Genomic DNA, 17,305 nt, shown 5'->3' with positions numbered 1-17,305 from the left:
GTCAGTTGTAATTCTCTGCATATGCCACTCAAGGAAAAGAGAAAGTTTTGAGGGAGAAAAGGGTGGACACAGGGAGGGAAAGAATTTCATTACTGTGATTTGTTGGGGAGAATTAGGTCACTGTGACTATTTGTCTGTAGGGGTTTTAATACAGAGATCTTCAGATCATTAAATTAATATTTCTCACTTGTGTGGCTATTTGCTTTTGCCCATTTCCTTTACCATCTAAAACATGGGACTAAAAACTCTGACCATATAGATTTTTAACAGCCACTTCATTTTTTAGGGAATAAGTATGAATTGGGCACCAGTAAAAACAATTTAAGTTAGTTTGGCTTTCTTTCTGTAAGCTGTCAAAATAAGACTGAAGTATTTCAAAGTGAAGTACTTTGAAATACTTTTCACAAAAGTTTCTTTTCCTTACTTCTATGCCTGTAGGGGTTTAGTTGTTATTTTCTATGGACAGATGTATTCTCAGTGTCTGCTCAGGCAGTGGTAATTTGGGGTGGATCTCTGTATAGGAGATTTTATTCGATGTGCAATCAGGAGACCAATTTAAAGGGACATACATACAGAAGAACATATGCCAAGTGATGCTTTATTTGTTAATGGCAGTTCTTTCATTCAGGCCTTGGTAGTCTTCAGTAAATAGATATGGCTGATGCTTTAGCTTTGCTTCCTTTCTCCCACATCAGTAATATACCCTACTTTAAGTAATGCTTTTCTTTGAGTTCTGAGTCCTGGATTTTTTTTGTATCTTCCCAGACTGAAGGATACATCTTCAGAGATACTGTGTAGACTGTATGAAATAAAATGAGAAAATGGTAGCTGGGCAGAGTTGCATTTAGTGTTAAACTTGATCAAAGATTTTAATAGAGTTGTTAGTTACTTCTTTGTTAGAAGCAGGCAGTCAAATGTTTACTGCTTTTTAAGTTAGTTGGCTTTTCAACATTAAAGAATTCTACATGAAAAGGAGAGAATAAGGATTAATTAAATAAATTAAAGATCAAAAACAGACTTTGAAAACAAATATCTTCCAATTTTCAGACAGTCAAATAGAGAAATAAGTCAGGCTGTTGACGGTGAGTTTCCTTCATCAGGGGAAGTTGGACAAGTTGTCTGCTGTCTTTCTGAGCCGGTGTTCGTGTGCACTGGTGCTGTTTTTATGTTATTGAAAGGTTTTAGAACATGGGATTCAATGATGGGAGAACCCCTGTCCCTCCCAGTGGCTCTGGTATTATGGGTAACTGTGGGCAGTCAGTTCATACCAGGAGCAACAGCTTCTTCCGTGAACTGGGTGGGAAAGATGGAAAATGCCAACGTGATTTCTCAGTAATTAGAGATCAGCATAAGAAAAGGATGAGTGCAGCTGAAACACGTCTTTTCTGCATGCCACAGGGGGTGAAATTACTGCTTAAAGAACAAAACTTGGGAATCAGAAACACTAGCAAAAAGAGTGGGATCTTAGCCTTGAAATTTAGATGAGCTGCAGTAGTTGTCAATTAACTGAAATTGAAGTTGTGACTTTTAAAGCTGTGTTTTGCATTTGACTTTTTTTTCTTTTTTTGAATGATTTTCACAGACCAGCAAAGAGGACAAATTATCCAGTCGTATCCAGAGCATGCTTGGTAATTATGATGAAATGGATGATCTTATAGGAGATAGATCGCTACCAAAGCTTGTTGGAATCCCCAAACCTACTGTACCATCAACAGCAGATGAAAAATCAAACCAAAGTTTCTTTGGTGATCAGAGACACAATACTAGTTCGCATCAGAGTAGCAAATGGACTCCTGTAGGACCAGCACCTAGCACTTCCTCACAATCTCAGAAACGGTCCTCGGGTTTACAGAGCAGCCACAGCAGTCAGCGTGGCAGTGGCAATAACACTAGCAGTGGTGGCCAGAGGCACGACCGTGACTCGTACAGTAGCAGCAGCAGTCGCAAAAAAAGCCAGCATGGATCAGAACACTCCAAATCCCGTTCTTCCAGCCCTGGGAAACCACCTGCTGTTTCTTCATTAAGCTCCAGCCATTCGAGGTCTCATGGAAGTGATCATCACAGCAAAGAACATCAGCGCTCAAAATCTCCCCGGGATCCGGATGCCAACTGGGACTCTCCTTCACGCGTACCCTCATTTTCAAGTGGACAGCACTCTAATCAGTCTTTTCCACCTTCCCTGATGTCCAAGTCCAGTTCAATGTTACAGAAACCCACTGCTTATGTCAGGCCGATGGATGGACAGGAATCCATGGAACCAAAGTTATCCTCTGAACACTACAGTAGTCAGACTCACAGCAGCGGTGTGAATGAGCTGAAGCCTAGCAGCAAGGCACATCTAACCAAGCTGAAAATACCTTCTCAACCACTCGATGTAAGTTGCTGTCTATTTACTGGGTTCTTGAATGTAAATCCCTTTGGGCTGGGGTTTTCCAGCTTCTTTAGAATCTCAGCCTACAGAACTAAAGCTTAGTTTATGGTAAATTTTATTATTTGTTACATAAAGCATCTTAAACTTTCGCAGTGAAGACCTTTATTTTCACTGGGAAATGCACGAATGCTTCTTCCATACAGATTTTTATTAAACCAAAGCCTAGGAGATGTACTGAGAAAGGCTAACCTAATCCAGACAGACAAGTTTTCCTAGAGTACTTTAAATTACTGTCAGAAGTTCATAAAATAATAGGATACTCACAAGTGTTCTGAATACCTGTATGTGTGTATTGTCTCTTCTGGGAGCTGTGTTGTCTCAGACAAATCCCATCTGCCTATCTCAGATTTTCATTTGAAGAACGTAGTAATTTATAGATAGTAATATAGTAATTTATAGCTTTGCCTAAGCAAAATAAGCTAACCCCAAAGCATGCCAAATTGAAAAAGGTTCAGACCTCTCATCAGGTATGCTGATGAGCACAGACATTGACTATAGGTGACATACAAGGAGAGTGCCTTACTTAATAATAAAATGTCATTGCATCTTGTGCTGTTTGAATGGTATCTAGGAAAAAAAACCCACATTTGTTCCTGGAATTTCGGTAAAGAGCAAAATAAGATCCAGGAAGCAGGTAAGGAAAGTTGAAAAATCATTTCCATATCCTGAAGGACTTGGTGCTAACGTTGATGCAGTAAAACATACAGTAACTTTGCTTCCTTTCTGCTTGCAGTGTCGAGGATGCAAAAGATTATTTATTGAATTTCATAATTATTGTTTCTGGTTTCATGCTGTAATCTATGTTTTACTTCATAATGCAGTTTGCCATTACTGCATATTCATGGTCAGCCATTTGAGTTCAGATATTATACAGTCACTTCTTCCCGGGAATGATTGAAGGATATGATTTTTTTTTTTACATCTCTCCAGAAGTTGTTAATATCCCTGACTGCTTAACGTCACACAAACTGTCAAGTGAAAAGTAAGAGATTCTTGTGTCAGTTTTATAGATCTGATGTATTTGCTTTTCATAACTGGATGTGATTCATCCTGTAAAAATTTGTCTATCTGATATTAAAATTAATGTTGCTGAAAAGAATTAACAAGATCTGTTTGTATCTCTATAGAGTCTAGATGAATCATGATAAGGACCGAAGTTTATTTTTAACTGCTTCATACCCCTGGGATTTCCTAAAGTCTTTAGGAGGCATTAATCTTGAGTTTTGATTTCTAGGCATCAGCATCTGGTGATGTGAGCTGCGTGGATGAAATTCTGAAAGTAAGTTCTCTGTGCTTTTGTTCATAAGTTATTTGTTGAATACACAAACGTTACTAAGGAGGTGGAAGTTACTCTGCAGTGGATTAGTACCTTTCAAATTGGCTTGACTGCAAGTCATTACAGGAGGACTCCTCAATTAATCCTCTAAAGCAGGTAGACTGGAAAACACTGGAAGCAGAACTGTGCGTGCTGTACTCATCTCCTGGATATCCTCATTGACTTGCTTTTCTTCTGTCCCAGCCCTCTGCTAATCTACCCAGAATTAACCATTTCTTCCACCAAAGTAGAGTCCTCATATTCCAGTATCAATTTAGGTTATGATATTTATTTTTTCACTCAGCAGCAGACCCTTCTTTTCTACCTCTGTTGCTTTCTCAATTATTTTTGCCCCTCGTGTGCCCCTGTTCTTATGTCTGCTGTTGCAAAGGCATCATTGGATGCCCCATGAGCATTTGCATAACTTACTTGCTCTGTTCTTCAGTACTCCACGGTTATTGGAGATGCTCTGGGTGAACACAAGACATTTTCTTTCTGGCTTCAGCATTTGATTTTCACTTCAAACTTTCTATGCTTCCCTTTTCCAGGTTTCTTCTTTTTACCCTTTATTTCTCATATACTCTTCACAGCCTGAAGTGATCAGACTTCAGTTTCTGTTCAGGCAAACCAATTTCATTGATTTGTGCCTTTCTTCTTGTTGTGTTGCTATGTCTTAACTATCTGTTTTCATGGATAGAATATTTTTTTTGGTGCAAAATCTTCATTGTACGTTTGGGAAATTAAGATTATAATATAAAGCTTAGCCAAGAATGAAAAATGAACTGAAAATTGAGAGTTACCATTTGAATCAGGATTGTAACTTGAAGTCTTTGTGCTTTTGCTTTGCCAGTAGCTTTTCTTTTTTATTCTGGTTACAGGAGATGACCCATTCTTGGCCTCCTCCACTGACTGCTATTCATACACCATGCAAAACTGAACCATCAAAATTTCCTTTTCCAACAAAGGTCAGTGTTGTAGTCAAATACTGAGCGCTGTTAAAAGAGTAGCTCCTGTTAAAGGTCAAGGTTTTGGAATGCTTTTAAATTGAATTCTGGATAGTTCTGTGTTTGTTTCAGTGCCTTGCATCTCTCAAAACTCCTTTAGGGTAATTGTGGAGCTTTAAAATGCTGTAGAGCCTTTTTGTCTGTTAGGGGAATACTTTGCACCACTGTGTGCAGAAGCAAGCGTTGTTTGCATCTATCTGGCAAGCAGTGGTAAATACTAAGAAATGTAAATGTACTTTTCTGCTTAAACTGAACTTTCCTCATAATTTTGAAGTCCCTTAATAGTTTTATTAAATCTTATATTTTCGATTACCATGCAAAACAAACAAAAAGCAGTTTTAAAATCAGACGCTTTGCTAAACAAATTTTGTAATTACTTGCCCTGAAAGATGCCTTCTTAGCATCCCATGTGCTCAGTAACTGCTGAATGTTTAAGCTGTTGATTTGAAGGAGGCTGCTTTTTGCTGCTGCTGGCAGTATGGGTGTATTTCCAGGAGATGTGCTTGAGCTGACACCTCTGAGGAAGGGGTTCTCCTTCTCCTCCTGCTGCTCTCAGCTGCTTGCTCCCCCACCAGGACTGGATCTTGCACCCTCAGCAGCAGTGTTTTCAGTCAGACTGGCATCTGTGATTGTTTGCCTTGAAATGCAGCTCTGTGATCTGAAGTGCTGATGAGTGTGCAGGGGAGATAGTTGTGGGTAGCGACTTTAGCAAGTACAGTTTGGTTTGAGGTAGCTGAGTAATATATGAAATCATGTTTTGCTTCCTGTATCTACTGATTACCAGTAGTTGATTTAACTTGAGAATATAATTCTACTCAAGACTCAACATATCTCCAAAACGGGTTGCCTAATTTGGCATGATGCCTGATTGCAGAAGTTACAGTGGTCATCTTTTAAAAGTTGCCTTCCTAATCATGAAGTCTCCACTTCTCCTGACCAGATTGCTGTTCTAAAGCACTACTGAACTGCTTTCGGTTTCCTCTTGGATCCAAGTTATTCCCCACACCATTCAGTGAAGTACTATAAGAGGAACTACATAAGATTACACAGCCTTGTTGATGTCTGAACACAAAAGGGAGGCTGTTTTTTTCTTTCTGTCCACCTGAATTGTGTTTCTTCACGAAGTTTGCAAAAAAATTCCATTTATGGCTGCCCTGAATCTTTCGACTTTTTTGCCAGCTTTTTTGTTTTGTGGCTGCACATCTTTGCCATGGAACTTTGTCAAATTCTCTATTTCCAAAGTCTGTAATTTCCTCTGCCTCCTCTGCTCTGTCATTCTTGGCAGCAGGATTTCTTGGGATTCCAGCAAGTTAGTGAGCCGTAGGCTTGCACAGCCCAGGCCCAGACAGAATTCAGGGAGCAGAATGAAGCAGTGGTTTACTTTAATCAAGCTGTACTGTTCTAGAAAATCTCATTCTCTTTAATATTCTCTTCGATCACGAGTTCTGTGCTGCAGTGTTTCACAGCATTTCTCTTGTGTGCAGAAGCCTGGCATGTTTTGCCTGCATGCAGAATATGAGGCTCATGTTGGTGGATGGGTCGATTTTACGTGTAAGACTGTTGGCATAGCATCATTCTCCTTATGTGCAGCAAGTGGTTTGCAGGGACCCAAGATCCCGACTGGGGCCTGTCTGCATTGCTATAAATACATCCTATAATTACCAGGAAGACTTTGAATCAGAAGATAAGACTGCATGAAAATAGGTCGTGAAAAGTTTTACGGATGCTGTGAAACACAGTTAAGATTCCTGACTCTTGATAAAAATGTTATCCAACGACCTAACACTGTATGATTTTAGCCTATGTAAGTCTTTTTAAAGGCATGGGCTCACAGTCAAAAACTCCAGAGCAGGAGGGCTGGCGTGTTTGTAAAATGTATTCAGAACTCCAGCTGTTTCTTAGAGGGTGGGAGCTTCCCTTCTTAAAGCAAGGAGCGTGACATCACTGACAGCTTTTGCAGCTGCATGCCTGAGCAGTGACCTGCAGGCATCCCTGAAGAGGTGGATTGTGTCTCCAGGTTCGCTCACTCCGTGCCCTGTGCTGAAGTAATTGTGAAGGTGGTGATCAGTTGTGTCAATCCCTTGTAATCCAGAAACTTTCTTGAGAGAAATAAAAACGAGATCTGACCTGAGCTCTCAGACATTAAGTGCAGATGGGTCCTATTCACCACAACCTGGACTGCAGCCAAACCAAAAACGTACAAATAAGAATTACGTACCTAACTACCATTGTAATCAGCTACGAAATGTTTTTCTCACCCCCATTTTGTGTCAGAGTACAAGCAAGGATTTGGTTACCTGTTTCTTCTTTCTGAAGAAATCGCGCTTGAAAAAATGTTTGTTTCTTTATTCATCTCTGAGTTTCTGAAAGACATACGTATTCCAAGGCAAAATAAATGGCACATTGAAACCTAACACCTCACTGAAGTGCACTTCACTGGAATGCTGCCTTAGAGATAGGAAGCTGGCTGACGTGAGCACTGAGGCAGGCGCTTTCTGCAGAATTCTTGGTATGTATTTTGGTGAGAACAGTGCCAGTTGCTCATCCCGTGCTCAGCACAGTGCAGTTGTTCTGTATATGTGGTATTTTGATTACTGTAGGGTTTGGGTTTGTTTTTTTTTTTATAGGTTTTATCAGTCTTGTCTGCTTGTCTAAGTTGACAGGAAAAAGGAAACTGAGGAATCACGCACTCACTGAATCCATGTGAAAGATAAAAAACCAGTTTTTATTCTGAAGGGAGTGTAGCTTTTGCTTTCTGTTGAAGTCAGAAGACTTTTCTCCAGCTTGATCTTGACTTTGCAGTTTAAGCATACGTTAACTTTATTGTCTCTTCATTCAGTTAGTAAAGATGAGGGGCATTTGAAACATCTTAAAATTGAAGTTGTCTGACAAGTGTTGGTTTTGAGAAAATTGATTCGCTCATTCCGTATACTGCTGACGATGTACTCATGCAAGGAATCGTTTTCACTGCTGCCACTTTTGAAGTCAAAGCGTTAGGGAAGTTAGACGTAGGGTAAGTATGCCTTGCTCTGTAGAGCTTGTGTGTGTTTATGGAGTTACATGTGGAAACAGCATATCCAGCTGCATCACAGCACTGAGCTGGCTGGAGGAGTGCTGCACAGCTCTGCCCCAACCCCTGCATCCCTGTCATGGAGCACATCTGTCAGTTTGGTGAACTCAAATGTTCTCAGTTTTGATGCATAAGGTCAGCGTTTGTCCTCGTTTTGAAAGGAGGTCAGGAAGGTCCTATTTTAGAATAGCACACTAGCTTAGAAGTAGGTTTTCAGTAACTCAATACCCTCTGCGTATTTGTTTATGAAAATAATATTTTAACGTTACAAGTGTTTGAGGAGGCAGGATTGGGTTCTCTGGAGCAGGAATATCAAAGATCATGGCAGTGCTAGAATTGGGAAGGCTTTATTTTTCCAGGCTATGTTTGTAGACAGCAAATCTGTTATTATATCACCATCCATTGGCTTTTGTACAGCCAGGTTGCCCAGTTACATGAAGATTTGGCTGTGATCGGACAGAGGGGTGAAGGTGAGAAGGGGAAATGATCCAGTTGCATTTCCCCAGGACTTTGTGCAGAGCCACAGTGGGAAGGGAGTGCAGCAGTCGGACAGGGCCACTCAGATTTCAAGTTTCATTCTCTCACCTATTCTTTTGTCCCTGGGATTTTTTTTCATGACAACATTACAGGATCACTCCTTGTCCACTGAGATTCTGTATGTGTCTGAAAAAGATAAACACAGAGAAAAGTTTTTGAAGGGAAATGTGTCAAAATGACCGCCAAGCTTTTCCCTTTATGGAGAAAAGGAAGAGAAGGGTGCCAAGCAGCTCCTCTCTCTGCTAAACATGCATGAAGATATGGTTTGCAGAAGTTACATAGAGATTCTGGAGTTTCAGACACTGTGTATGACAACTACAAGTGGCCCTTCTTCAAAAGCAAGCAGGGGCAGATGAGCTAAGGATGAGGAATCTGAGGTACTCTTCCCATGTGCTTGCTGCTCCATCCTGGCTGCTTGAGCCCAGATAAAGGCTCTGTTTCTGGTTGGCTGATGCTGCTGGGTTTTGATTTTAGTGTGTTGGTTCTTCTTTGGGAGTGGGTGTTGGTTCTGTTTTGTTGTGCTGTGAGTTTTTTGTAAAGGATAGATGCCATCCTTTAAAGTCAGAACAATAGCCTGATTTATGGCATTATTTTTGATATGTTAAAATTCCCTTTGAAAAAAAAACCAAACTCCTGTGATCTTCTGTTCCCTTAGGAGTCTCAACAGTCCAGTTTTGGCACTGGAGAACAGAGTAAGTATATTAAACTTCCTTTCATATGTGCAGTGTTTTTGTTATGATTGAGTATTCTTAGTACCCCTTTAGAAGTCAGGCTTTTGGAGAATGAGACTCTCTAGATTGGTAATGGAATGGATTGTATGTGAGGATTGTCTGTACTTTCTCAAGACCTACAAAACACACACTTGATTTAATTTGTGGCTTCTTGTTGAGAACCAGAAAGTTAATAACTATTGTGCAACTCAGTCGTATCTTTTAGAAAAGGAAAAAAAAAATTTTTTTTTAATTCTTGAAAACAGGTATTCTCAGTTGATCTGATTGAAAATAGCTGAGTGTGAAAACAAAACACCTGCAGGGAAAGCCCCTGGGCACACTGGGAAGCAACGGAGTGTTCATATCTTAATAGAAAAAGCACACTGTGTTTTCTCCTTTTTCTTGTCCACTTTCACTTTGTGGAAATAAAATCAAAACTGGTCAAGAACCCAAATAGTAATCGGGTTACTAATGTCCTTGAGTGTATGGGCCCAAAATGTATTTCCAAATTTTAGACAAATGCACCTTTTATTCCTATTTGACTGCATCTTTATTTTGAGTATTACTGAAATGAAGCATTTAATTGGGTTACAAATCTGGCAAAACTGAATTAGATTTGTGCTGTTACCTTCCAAAAGTCTTACCAGTCTCTGTCAAAGTGATTAAGCAGATTAAACAGTAAAAGCAGAATGGTTTATTCTTAGGTATTCACAAGCAGCTTAATCTGAACACCTAATAGAGTGGGGAATTAAGGAAACAAATTAAAACCTAATTCCATGATGCCAGCCAATAGACTTAAATGCTGGAAACAACTGATCTTTAGGTATGTAAACAGAGAGGTGGGGTAGATAAAAGCACAGAACCAGTATTCAGCTACTGCTTCAGTTTTCTGAGTAACTTCTTATAGCCTCAAATCTTGTTTCTGTTGTACAATGCTTATTACTAGAACTAAAGAACAGGGAAGGAAAAAAAAAGACAAATCTGAAAAGCAGATTATATCAGTATGTATTCTGACTGTAGGATTTAGTTTGGGTTAGCTTTTTTGATTTAAAGACTTTTCATACACTAAAAAGCTGGGTAGAAATGCTGAAATAGATTAAAAAAAACCAACTTGGTAGGGTGATCTATGTCCTGTACCCTGTGTGTAGAAGGTAATGATTACTTTTCATAGTATGGTTTTGGTTCAGAGAGACCTTAGATCCCATCCAGTTCCAAGTCTCCCACCAGACAGGCTGCCCAGGCCCCATCCAGCCTGGCCTCAGGCTCCTCCAGGGATGGGGCACCAGTGCCAGGTCTCACCACACTCTGAGTAAAGAATTTCTTCCTAATATCTAATCTAAATCTATCCTCTCTTACTTTAGGATTGTCACTTCTATCCTACCTTGATAGCAGATCAGTTTTTCACACCGTTGGAAACAAATTGAGCGTGTGTTTGGTTTAGGCAGCAATGATTTAATAAAAGCCTTCTCGATTTTTCTGATTGAAGTAGTTGCTTCTCCTGGTGTTCTGTCTCTGCTCTGCTCACTTGGTCTATCTGTAGGAGACTGCGCCTGCTCCTCCTTTCTCCTGTTCCCTCAGCTGTTCTCGAGTTTGTTCAGCTAAGCCTATTTACTTCTGGCCACTTCAGAGTGACTGTTCTGCTTGTCTGAGTTTAAAAGTGTACAACTTTTTTTTTTCCTTCTAGAACGATATAATCCTTCATCAAAAACATCCAATGGCCATCAATCCAAATCGTAAGTAGCTGTTGAGAAAACATTTATCAAATAGCAGTCAAGTTTTAAAAGATTTGGGAAATAACTGTTTCCTTATTAGAATGTGTCAGTTCTTGCACACTCTTTGTCATGCTTACATTTAAGTGACAGGGAAAAAAAACTGTTTTCAATCCATTTTCAGGGGCAGTAGGGCAAATCTGGCATGTTGGTGTGAGTAACACATGCACTGTGCCTTCCTTCCATTCCACTGCTTTCTTGTCAGCTATAGGAGTTGCTGAGCAGGAGTTTGGCCTTACAAATTGGTTTGTGAAGATATCAGCATATGAGAATGGGCAGGATGGGACAGGATTTACCAAACATGTGCACTGCTAAGCTGTCAGCTGGAAGCAGCTTGTTGTAGCTGCACAAATAGGATGAGAAACTGTTCTGTCATTAGAGGAGATGGTAAACTAAGTTTGGATCCAGTTAAATTTGTACTACTCGTTCTCTTAAGTGACTGACAGACATTTTTATTAGTTGTGTATACAGACCTACCATTATGCTTCATTAATCATACAACAGAAAGAAAAAATAAAAGGCAGCAGGAAGATTCTAACTGCACTCTGCCTTATTTGTACTGAAAATTGATTGTCTGCTGTTTAAATTCATTTTCCAAACAAAAATGTCCATACCACCTGGTGGTATGTTTATTGAAAGTGACTGCACGTTCTGGAAACCTGGTGTTCTGAGTTAATGCTTGCTGCGCTGCGGTTGCAAAATGAAGTCTAGTTTTTCTGCTAGTCTGTGTACACTTTTTGGTTTTAATAAGATTAAAACACGTGATCTGTGAGAAGGAAGCAACAAAGCCACACTCTTCGATCATTTTCTGTTTATTTATTTATTGTAGACTTAGTGTCAGTTTCCTGAAAACATGAGGTTTCAGGTGTTTACAAACAGCCACTGCAGTAAGTGGCAGCAATAGGACTTCATAGGTTTGGCTTTGCTTTTGTTACAGTGCTTTTGTTGCAGTGTAATTGTCTGTGAAAGCTGTGCTGGTTCCAGAGCAGGAGGATGCAGGAGGGTGTGGGAAACTGGAGTTAGCACTGAGCAGTAGTTGAAGTGAGTGCATGGGAACAGGGAGGAAAAGATGTTTACTGTGTCAATAGAATTTCTGATACAGCAATCGTGCTCTGTTCAAAAAGCATTACAGAATGAGATAAATGCATCTTTTGATAAGGGTAGCTGTGGAAAATAGATTGGGAGCTAGATTCTCGAGGTTGGTGTTCCTTTTCAGATTGTAAGTAGAACAGCTATCCTGTGAAGTTCAGAAGTCTTAGACTCCTAATCCTTTCTTATCTTCTTTCTCCAGATGCGAATCGAACCAGACAGAGTAAGATGTTTTATTTTTGTAATCGAAGGTGTTTTTAAATAAGCACAAATAGCCCACAGTGTTTTCATTGTGTTCCTCTACTTTCAGTATCCTCAAATAGTGTGTGTACATATGACTAGCATAAATAAGAGTACTTATACTTTTGAAGAGTAATAGAAAATGTATGACGTAGAACAGTTGGGCTTTTGCACGAGGCAGGAAGCAGTCACTAGTCTTACATTTCTTCATTCTGTGTAACACAGTATTCTTGGCCGTTGTGTATCAGAGGTTGTCAATGTAGCTCCTCCTGCCTTAGTAAAATGTGTCAGAATTCCTTTCTAAATTTAACAGAATGAACAAAGGAATCAAAGTGCTACAGTCTGTAGTTTTCTTTGAAGAATGACTTAATTTGCCGTTCTTAAACGTTAAATGTTTTAAATGGTAACTTGTGGATTTCACCCACACGCTTACTCTGTAGTATAAACAATAACTGGTTGGAATATAGAAGAATGCTTTGAATGTAATTAAAGTACATGGAAAAACTTGTCTCACTTTCTCCCTTTTGCTTACTTAGCATGTTGAAAGATGACTTAAAACTTAGCAGTAGTGAAGACAGCGATGGAGAGCAGGTATGTTCATGAGGTTCAGATAAGTATGCTAAGAGTATTGACAGTTACTTCACTAGTGTTCAGTACTCCAACAGCAAACTGAACAGCTTAAGGAAGATTTACAGTTGAGATTTAAAAAAACAGCAAGTTTTCACCCAAACTTCATATATTCTAAAATGCAAATCTGGGAGAAATCATCTGTTTTGTGAGAACAGTGCGTTTGTACCTAGAGCTGATTTCAAATGGGCTTTCTTTGAGTGCAGAATGGAAACAGAGTCTCCTTCAAGAGCACACACGATGAGCTGCTGTTCAGAGAGAGATCTCCTTGTGTTGAGCTGTGCTGGCTAAAGAGTGCATGGCATGTGTAGTTCCATGCAGCATGTTTGGGATAGGAGCTGCTGTGTGTGTCTCTTACTCCCAGGTTGTATCTGTAACTATGAGTCTAGCAGCTCCTTTATTTTCAGCATCTCCTTTTTCCTCTTCAGTGATATTAATTTTGTGCAGCTCCTGCCAGGAACAGCATTCAGCATGCTGGGTTAAACATACCTGTTTGAGTACCAGCAGCACTCCACACTTTTTTTCTTTTTTTGCTGTTTTCAATTCTGCTGTTTGGTGTTTGTTCACATGAAGATATTGCATTTAGTTGGTTAACTGTAAGGACAGGGCATTTCTGGGAAAATTTTGTACCATCTGGTTCAACAACACGGTATGGGGGAACAGAGAAAATAGGGAAGCTCAGAACTATTGTCAGAACATAGAGGATTCTTTGTGTTAAAAACTTGGATGAAAGATTTGTTTTTCTTTCTGTACAAGGAAAAGGCAGGCAAACTTAAATTTTTGTTTTTCTGAGTCAGAACGTTCTTTGGGCTAAATGTTTTGAGTTTTTAAGACTTTAAATCAACCCTTTGCAACGTAATTGCATATATGCAACTCTAAAATAACTTCTAGAAGCTTCATGCTCCTCTTCTTAATTGCAGGATTGTGATAAGACAGTGCCAAGGAGCACACCTGGAAGGTAAGCATTCCTCTTGGGTTGCAGCACTGAAAGCAGAGTCGTGGTGTTTGGTCCAGTCTGCACTCCTGGCTTGATCTCGTTTCTAAAATCTGTTTGTCTCTGATTAGAACAAAAGGTGTTCTAAGTTAATGAGTTTAATCAGTGGCTAAATAACACATTGTGCAAATTACACTAACCACGTTGTGAAGTGGGGAGGGAAACGAGGTGAACAGCGCTCAGTTGCCTGGAACTTTTTAGCGAATGTTAGTTAAAATGTTAGATTTTATTCTTCCTAATGGAAGAACTTGCAGGATGCCTTTGTGCACTGGATAATATTTATTTTTCTTCGCTTTTGTTTCAGTAGTTCTGAACCTTCACAGCATAACAGTGAAGGAGCAGATAATTCAAGGGATGACTCGAGCAGCCATAGTGGGTCTGAAAGCAGTTCAGGATCTGACTCTGAAAGTGAAAGCAGTTCCAGTGACAGTGAAGCTAATGAACCATCACAGAGTGCATCCCCTGAGGTAGGATTTGTCACGCGTTTGGGCCTGTCTCCATGGGTTTGGCATTAATGTTGATTTTCAAAAGCAGAAAAAACGAATGTCTTCTCAGACGGTCTCTTTGACAGTTTGACTTGACCTGACAAGTATGGAATTGTTTCCACGTTAGTGCAGTATTCTTCTGCTGAAGCACCTGTAATTGGTTATGATAACAGTGTCTTCTGTCAGCACACGTTTGTTATTTGACTTTGAGGTGATTTTTACCATCTCTTATCTGTTGGAGTGCAGAAGTAAGGTATGGTAACTGTAGCTTAAAAGCCAATAGCTTTTAGTCTGGAGAGCCATGGCAGCAAATATTGCCTGTGGGTTGCAGCTCCTCTGGTTGAAGGGAAAAAGGAGGACTGCAATTTGTAATTATATGCATCTTTCATTAGTTATTGACCTCAGATGTTCGGGTGCACCTCTTGGTTTGGCTTGCAGTGCAGTACAGCTGTGGAAAAGATGGAAGACACGTGAAACACCTTATCTAACAGGGCTTCTTTAAAATCTGTTTTTAGCCAGAGCCACCGCCAACGAACAAGTGGCAACTGGATAACTGGTTGAATAAAGTTAATTCACATAAAGTGTCACCAGCTTCTTCTGTGGACAGCAATATCCCATCCTCACAAGGCTACAAAAAAGAGGGACGGGATCAGGGAACTGGAAGTGGGTACACTGATCAGAGTGGGTCCAAAGACTCAATTTCTTCAACACCAGGGCGAGATTCCAAACCCACCCAAAAGGGCTCAGAGAGCAGTCGTGGCAGGCAGAAATCACCTGCCCAGAGTGACAGCTCAACACAGAGGAGGACTGTGGGTAAGAAGCAGCCCAAGAAAGCAGAAAAGACATCTGTTGAAGAGCCTAGAGGAGGTCTTAAAATAGAAAGTGAAACCCCAGTAGACATGGCAACAAACATACCTTCGAACAGGCACAAGGCAGCCACAAAAGGTTCCAGAAAACCTAATATAAAGAAAGAGCCCAAATCTTCCCCTCGGCCTACAACAGAGAAAAAGAAATATAAGGCTTCAAGCAAATCTGCCCAGAAATCCAGGGAATTCATAGAAACAGATACCTCATCCTCTGATTCAGATGAAAATGAAAGCCTGCCTCCTTCATCACAAACACCCAAATACTCTGAGAGCAATAGGACTCCTGTTAAATCTTCCATGGAGGAGGATGACAGCTTTTTTCGGCAAAGAATGTTCTCTCCTATGGAAGAGAAAGAGCTACTTTCACCACTCAGTGATCCTGATGAAAGGTACCCACTTATTGTGAAGATTGACCTGAGCCTCTTATCAAGAATACCAGGGAAGCCTTACAAGGATCCTGATGCGCCCAAAGTGGAAAAGAAAAGTGTGCCAGAGAAGCATGCAAGGGAATCCCAGAAGCAGCCTTCTGACAAAAGTTCTACGAAAGGCAAAAGGAAACATAAGCAGGTAATAATGTTGTAAATAAAGCTGTGCCTGTTATCGTAGCCTTTCAGTGTCTCACTACAGGGTTTAAGCATATGGCCCAGTAAGCTGTGTCATACCTCACAGTAGCGGCTCAGTAATTTAGGAGGTGGCTTTGTCTACCTATTCTGTGTAGAATTAATTGATCTACAATTATATAAGTGCCATTATAATAGGGAATATTGGAGTTTTCTTTGGAGTGAGGTGTGAAAGGCAGATGGTTGTACCTTTAGGTGTGTTAGTGCTGTAGCTTGAGTTCCTGGAGGTAGCACAGATGGTATACCCTCAAAACCCTTCGAGTTTAGGATTAGGTTTATATAAAAATCTGGTCTTCAACATCTCTTACAGACTTCAAGACTTTTATAGTTTCTGGCATTCGTCAGACGCCTGTGTTTGGCTCCCCAGCATAAGATCTGATTTCATACTAAAGCCTTTGGCAGATTTTTCTGGTATTTCATAGTGATATGTTTGTTATAAAATGAACAACTTGAGACAGACACTTTTAAAGTATTTGATACAAGCTAGATGCTTCAGAGGATGTTTCTGTGGCGTGTTCTGTATGCTGCAAGATGTCCACTGAATTAAAACTGTTAAATATGAAAAATTATTGCCTCAGTGAAGTTGTGAATGTAGACATTTATCTGGATGTTTCTTGTTTGCTGTACTCAGAATGAGGATGAAAACAGAGCCAGTGAAAGCAAGAAAACGAAACTGGAAGAAAAAGCTCCATCAGGACACAAGACTTCTAGCAGTAGGGAGTGAGTATCTTGCCTGTCCTCTCTGCACTGAAGGCTCAGGGTGATCAAGGAGAAGACTGATGCCCATCTCCACCTCTCCCTTACCTTCCTTCCCTCCCTCCACAACAAAATGTCTCCTTATAATTAATCAGTGGGTAACGTTTCATGGCTTCTTATTCTTCATTCTGATTTGGTTCAAAGTTTTCACTAGTTATTGCTGGAAATTCTATACTATTTCAGATCAAACAACTGACAGCTGGCATACTTACGTCATGGGAAGAAAAGTTCTCTGCAGTGAATATTTGTTAAATTACTGATGTGTGAGAAGCCACAGCTTCTGGCTGCAGATGCTGGAAGTCTTTCTGAGTTGGACACTTTCTTTGGAAAGTGTGTTAGGCAATGCAGAAAAATTGGATGCTTGTCTGTCTTGTTCTTTTTTCTTTCATTCCTATTATTTCTTTGGTATCTAGTGTGATAATCCAAAAGACACTCAGTTAAATGCAACAGTTTTTAAAAAGCTGTGTATAAATAGCTATTTCATATGCTGTTCTCTGTGAAAAAGGAAGCCAGAATTAGCAACTGGAGTCCTCAGCAGCCAAGGTAAGGCTGTACCACAGAAGAGGCTGATGGCTTCTAGAGAACAGTTATCTGGGCCATCTCTTTTCTGAGCTGTTAGGCTGACTCGTCTTCAATAGACAGGCTGGCGCTAACACTGGCATTAATTTCTGACATTACAAGTGGTTAGGGTGTTTTTAAGAACTGTTGAGGGATGTGGTTTTATGGTTAGAACTTGTCTTCTGCATTTTCAGGTCAGAACAGATAAAGTGGTGAAAACTAGTTCAGTCAGGC

At 40.1% G+C, this 17,305-nt stretch overlaps 1 protein-coding gene across 7 annotated transcripts in view; it reads left to right on the top strand.

The window, feature by feature from the left end:
- AFF4 (ALF transcription elongation factor 4) overlaps positions 1-17,305 on the top strand; it is a 51,810-nt gene that overhangs the window by 17,453 nt on the left and 17,052 nt on the right. For 5 of the 7 annotated variants that reach the window (XR_010622109.1, XM_065734904.1, XM_065734903.1 and 2 more), the window contains 11 exons: positions 1,583-2,374; positions 3,666-3,710; positions 4,625-4,711; positions 9,013-9,049; positions 10,752-10,800; positions 12,128-12,148; positions 12,702-12,756; positions 13,713-13,750; positions 14,091-14,253; positions 14,787-15,704; positions 16,389-16,477. Coding sequence is in view for 6 of the 7 variants with exons in the window: in XM_065734904.1 (XP_065590976.1) it covers positions 1,583-2,374; positions 3,666-3,710; positions 4,625-4,711; positions 9,013-9,049; positions 10,752-10,800; positions 12,128-12,148; positions 12,702-12,756; positions 13,713-13,750; positions 14,091-14,253; positions 14,787-15,704; positions 16,389-16,477 (2,294 nt within the window). In the remaining variant the exon portion in view is untranslated. The remainder of the gene's footprint in view (positions 1-1,582; positions 2,375-3,665; positions 3,711-4,624; positions 4,712-9,012; positions 9,050-10,751; positions 10,801-12,127; positions 12,149-12,701; positions 12,757-13,712; positions 13,751-14,090; positions 14,254-14,786; positions 15,705-16,388; positions 16,478-17,305) is intronic. The other 2 variants (XM_065734901.1, XM_065734902.1) reach the window with 2 other exon arrangements.

The sequence above is a fragment of the Cyrtonyx montezumae genome, unplaced genomic scaffold (assembly GCF_038088225.1).
Source record: "Cyrtonyx montezumae isolate F1298 unplaced genomic scaffold, pur_monq_1.0 scaffold_18, whole genome shotgun sequence".
Classification (NCBI taxonomy): domain Eukaryota; kingdom Metazoa; phylum Chordata; class Aves; order Galliformes; family Odontophoridae; genus Cyrtonyx; species Cyrtonyx montezumae.
The sequence above is the reverse complement of the archived record's forward strand: the minus strand, read 5'-3'. Positions and strand labels throughout refer to the sequence as shown.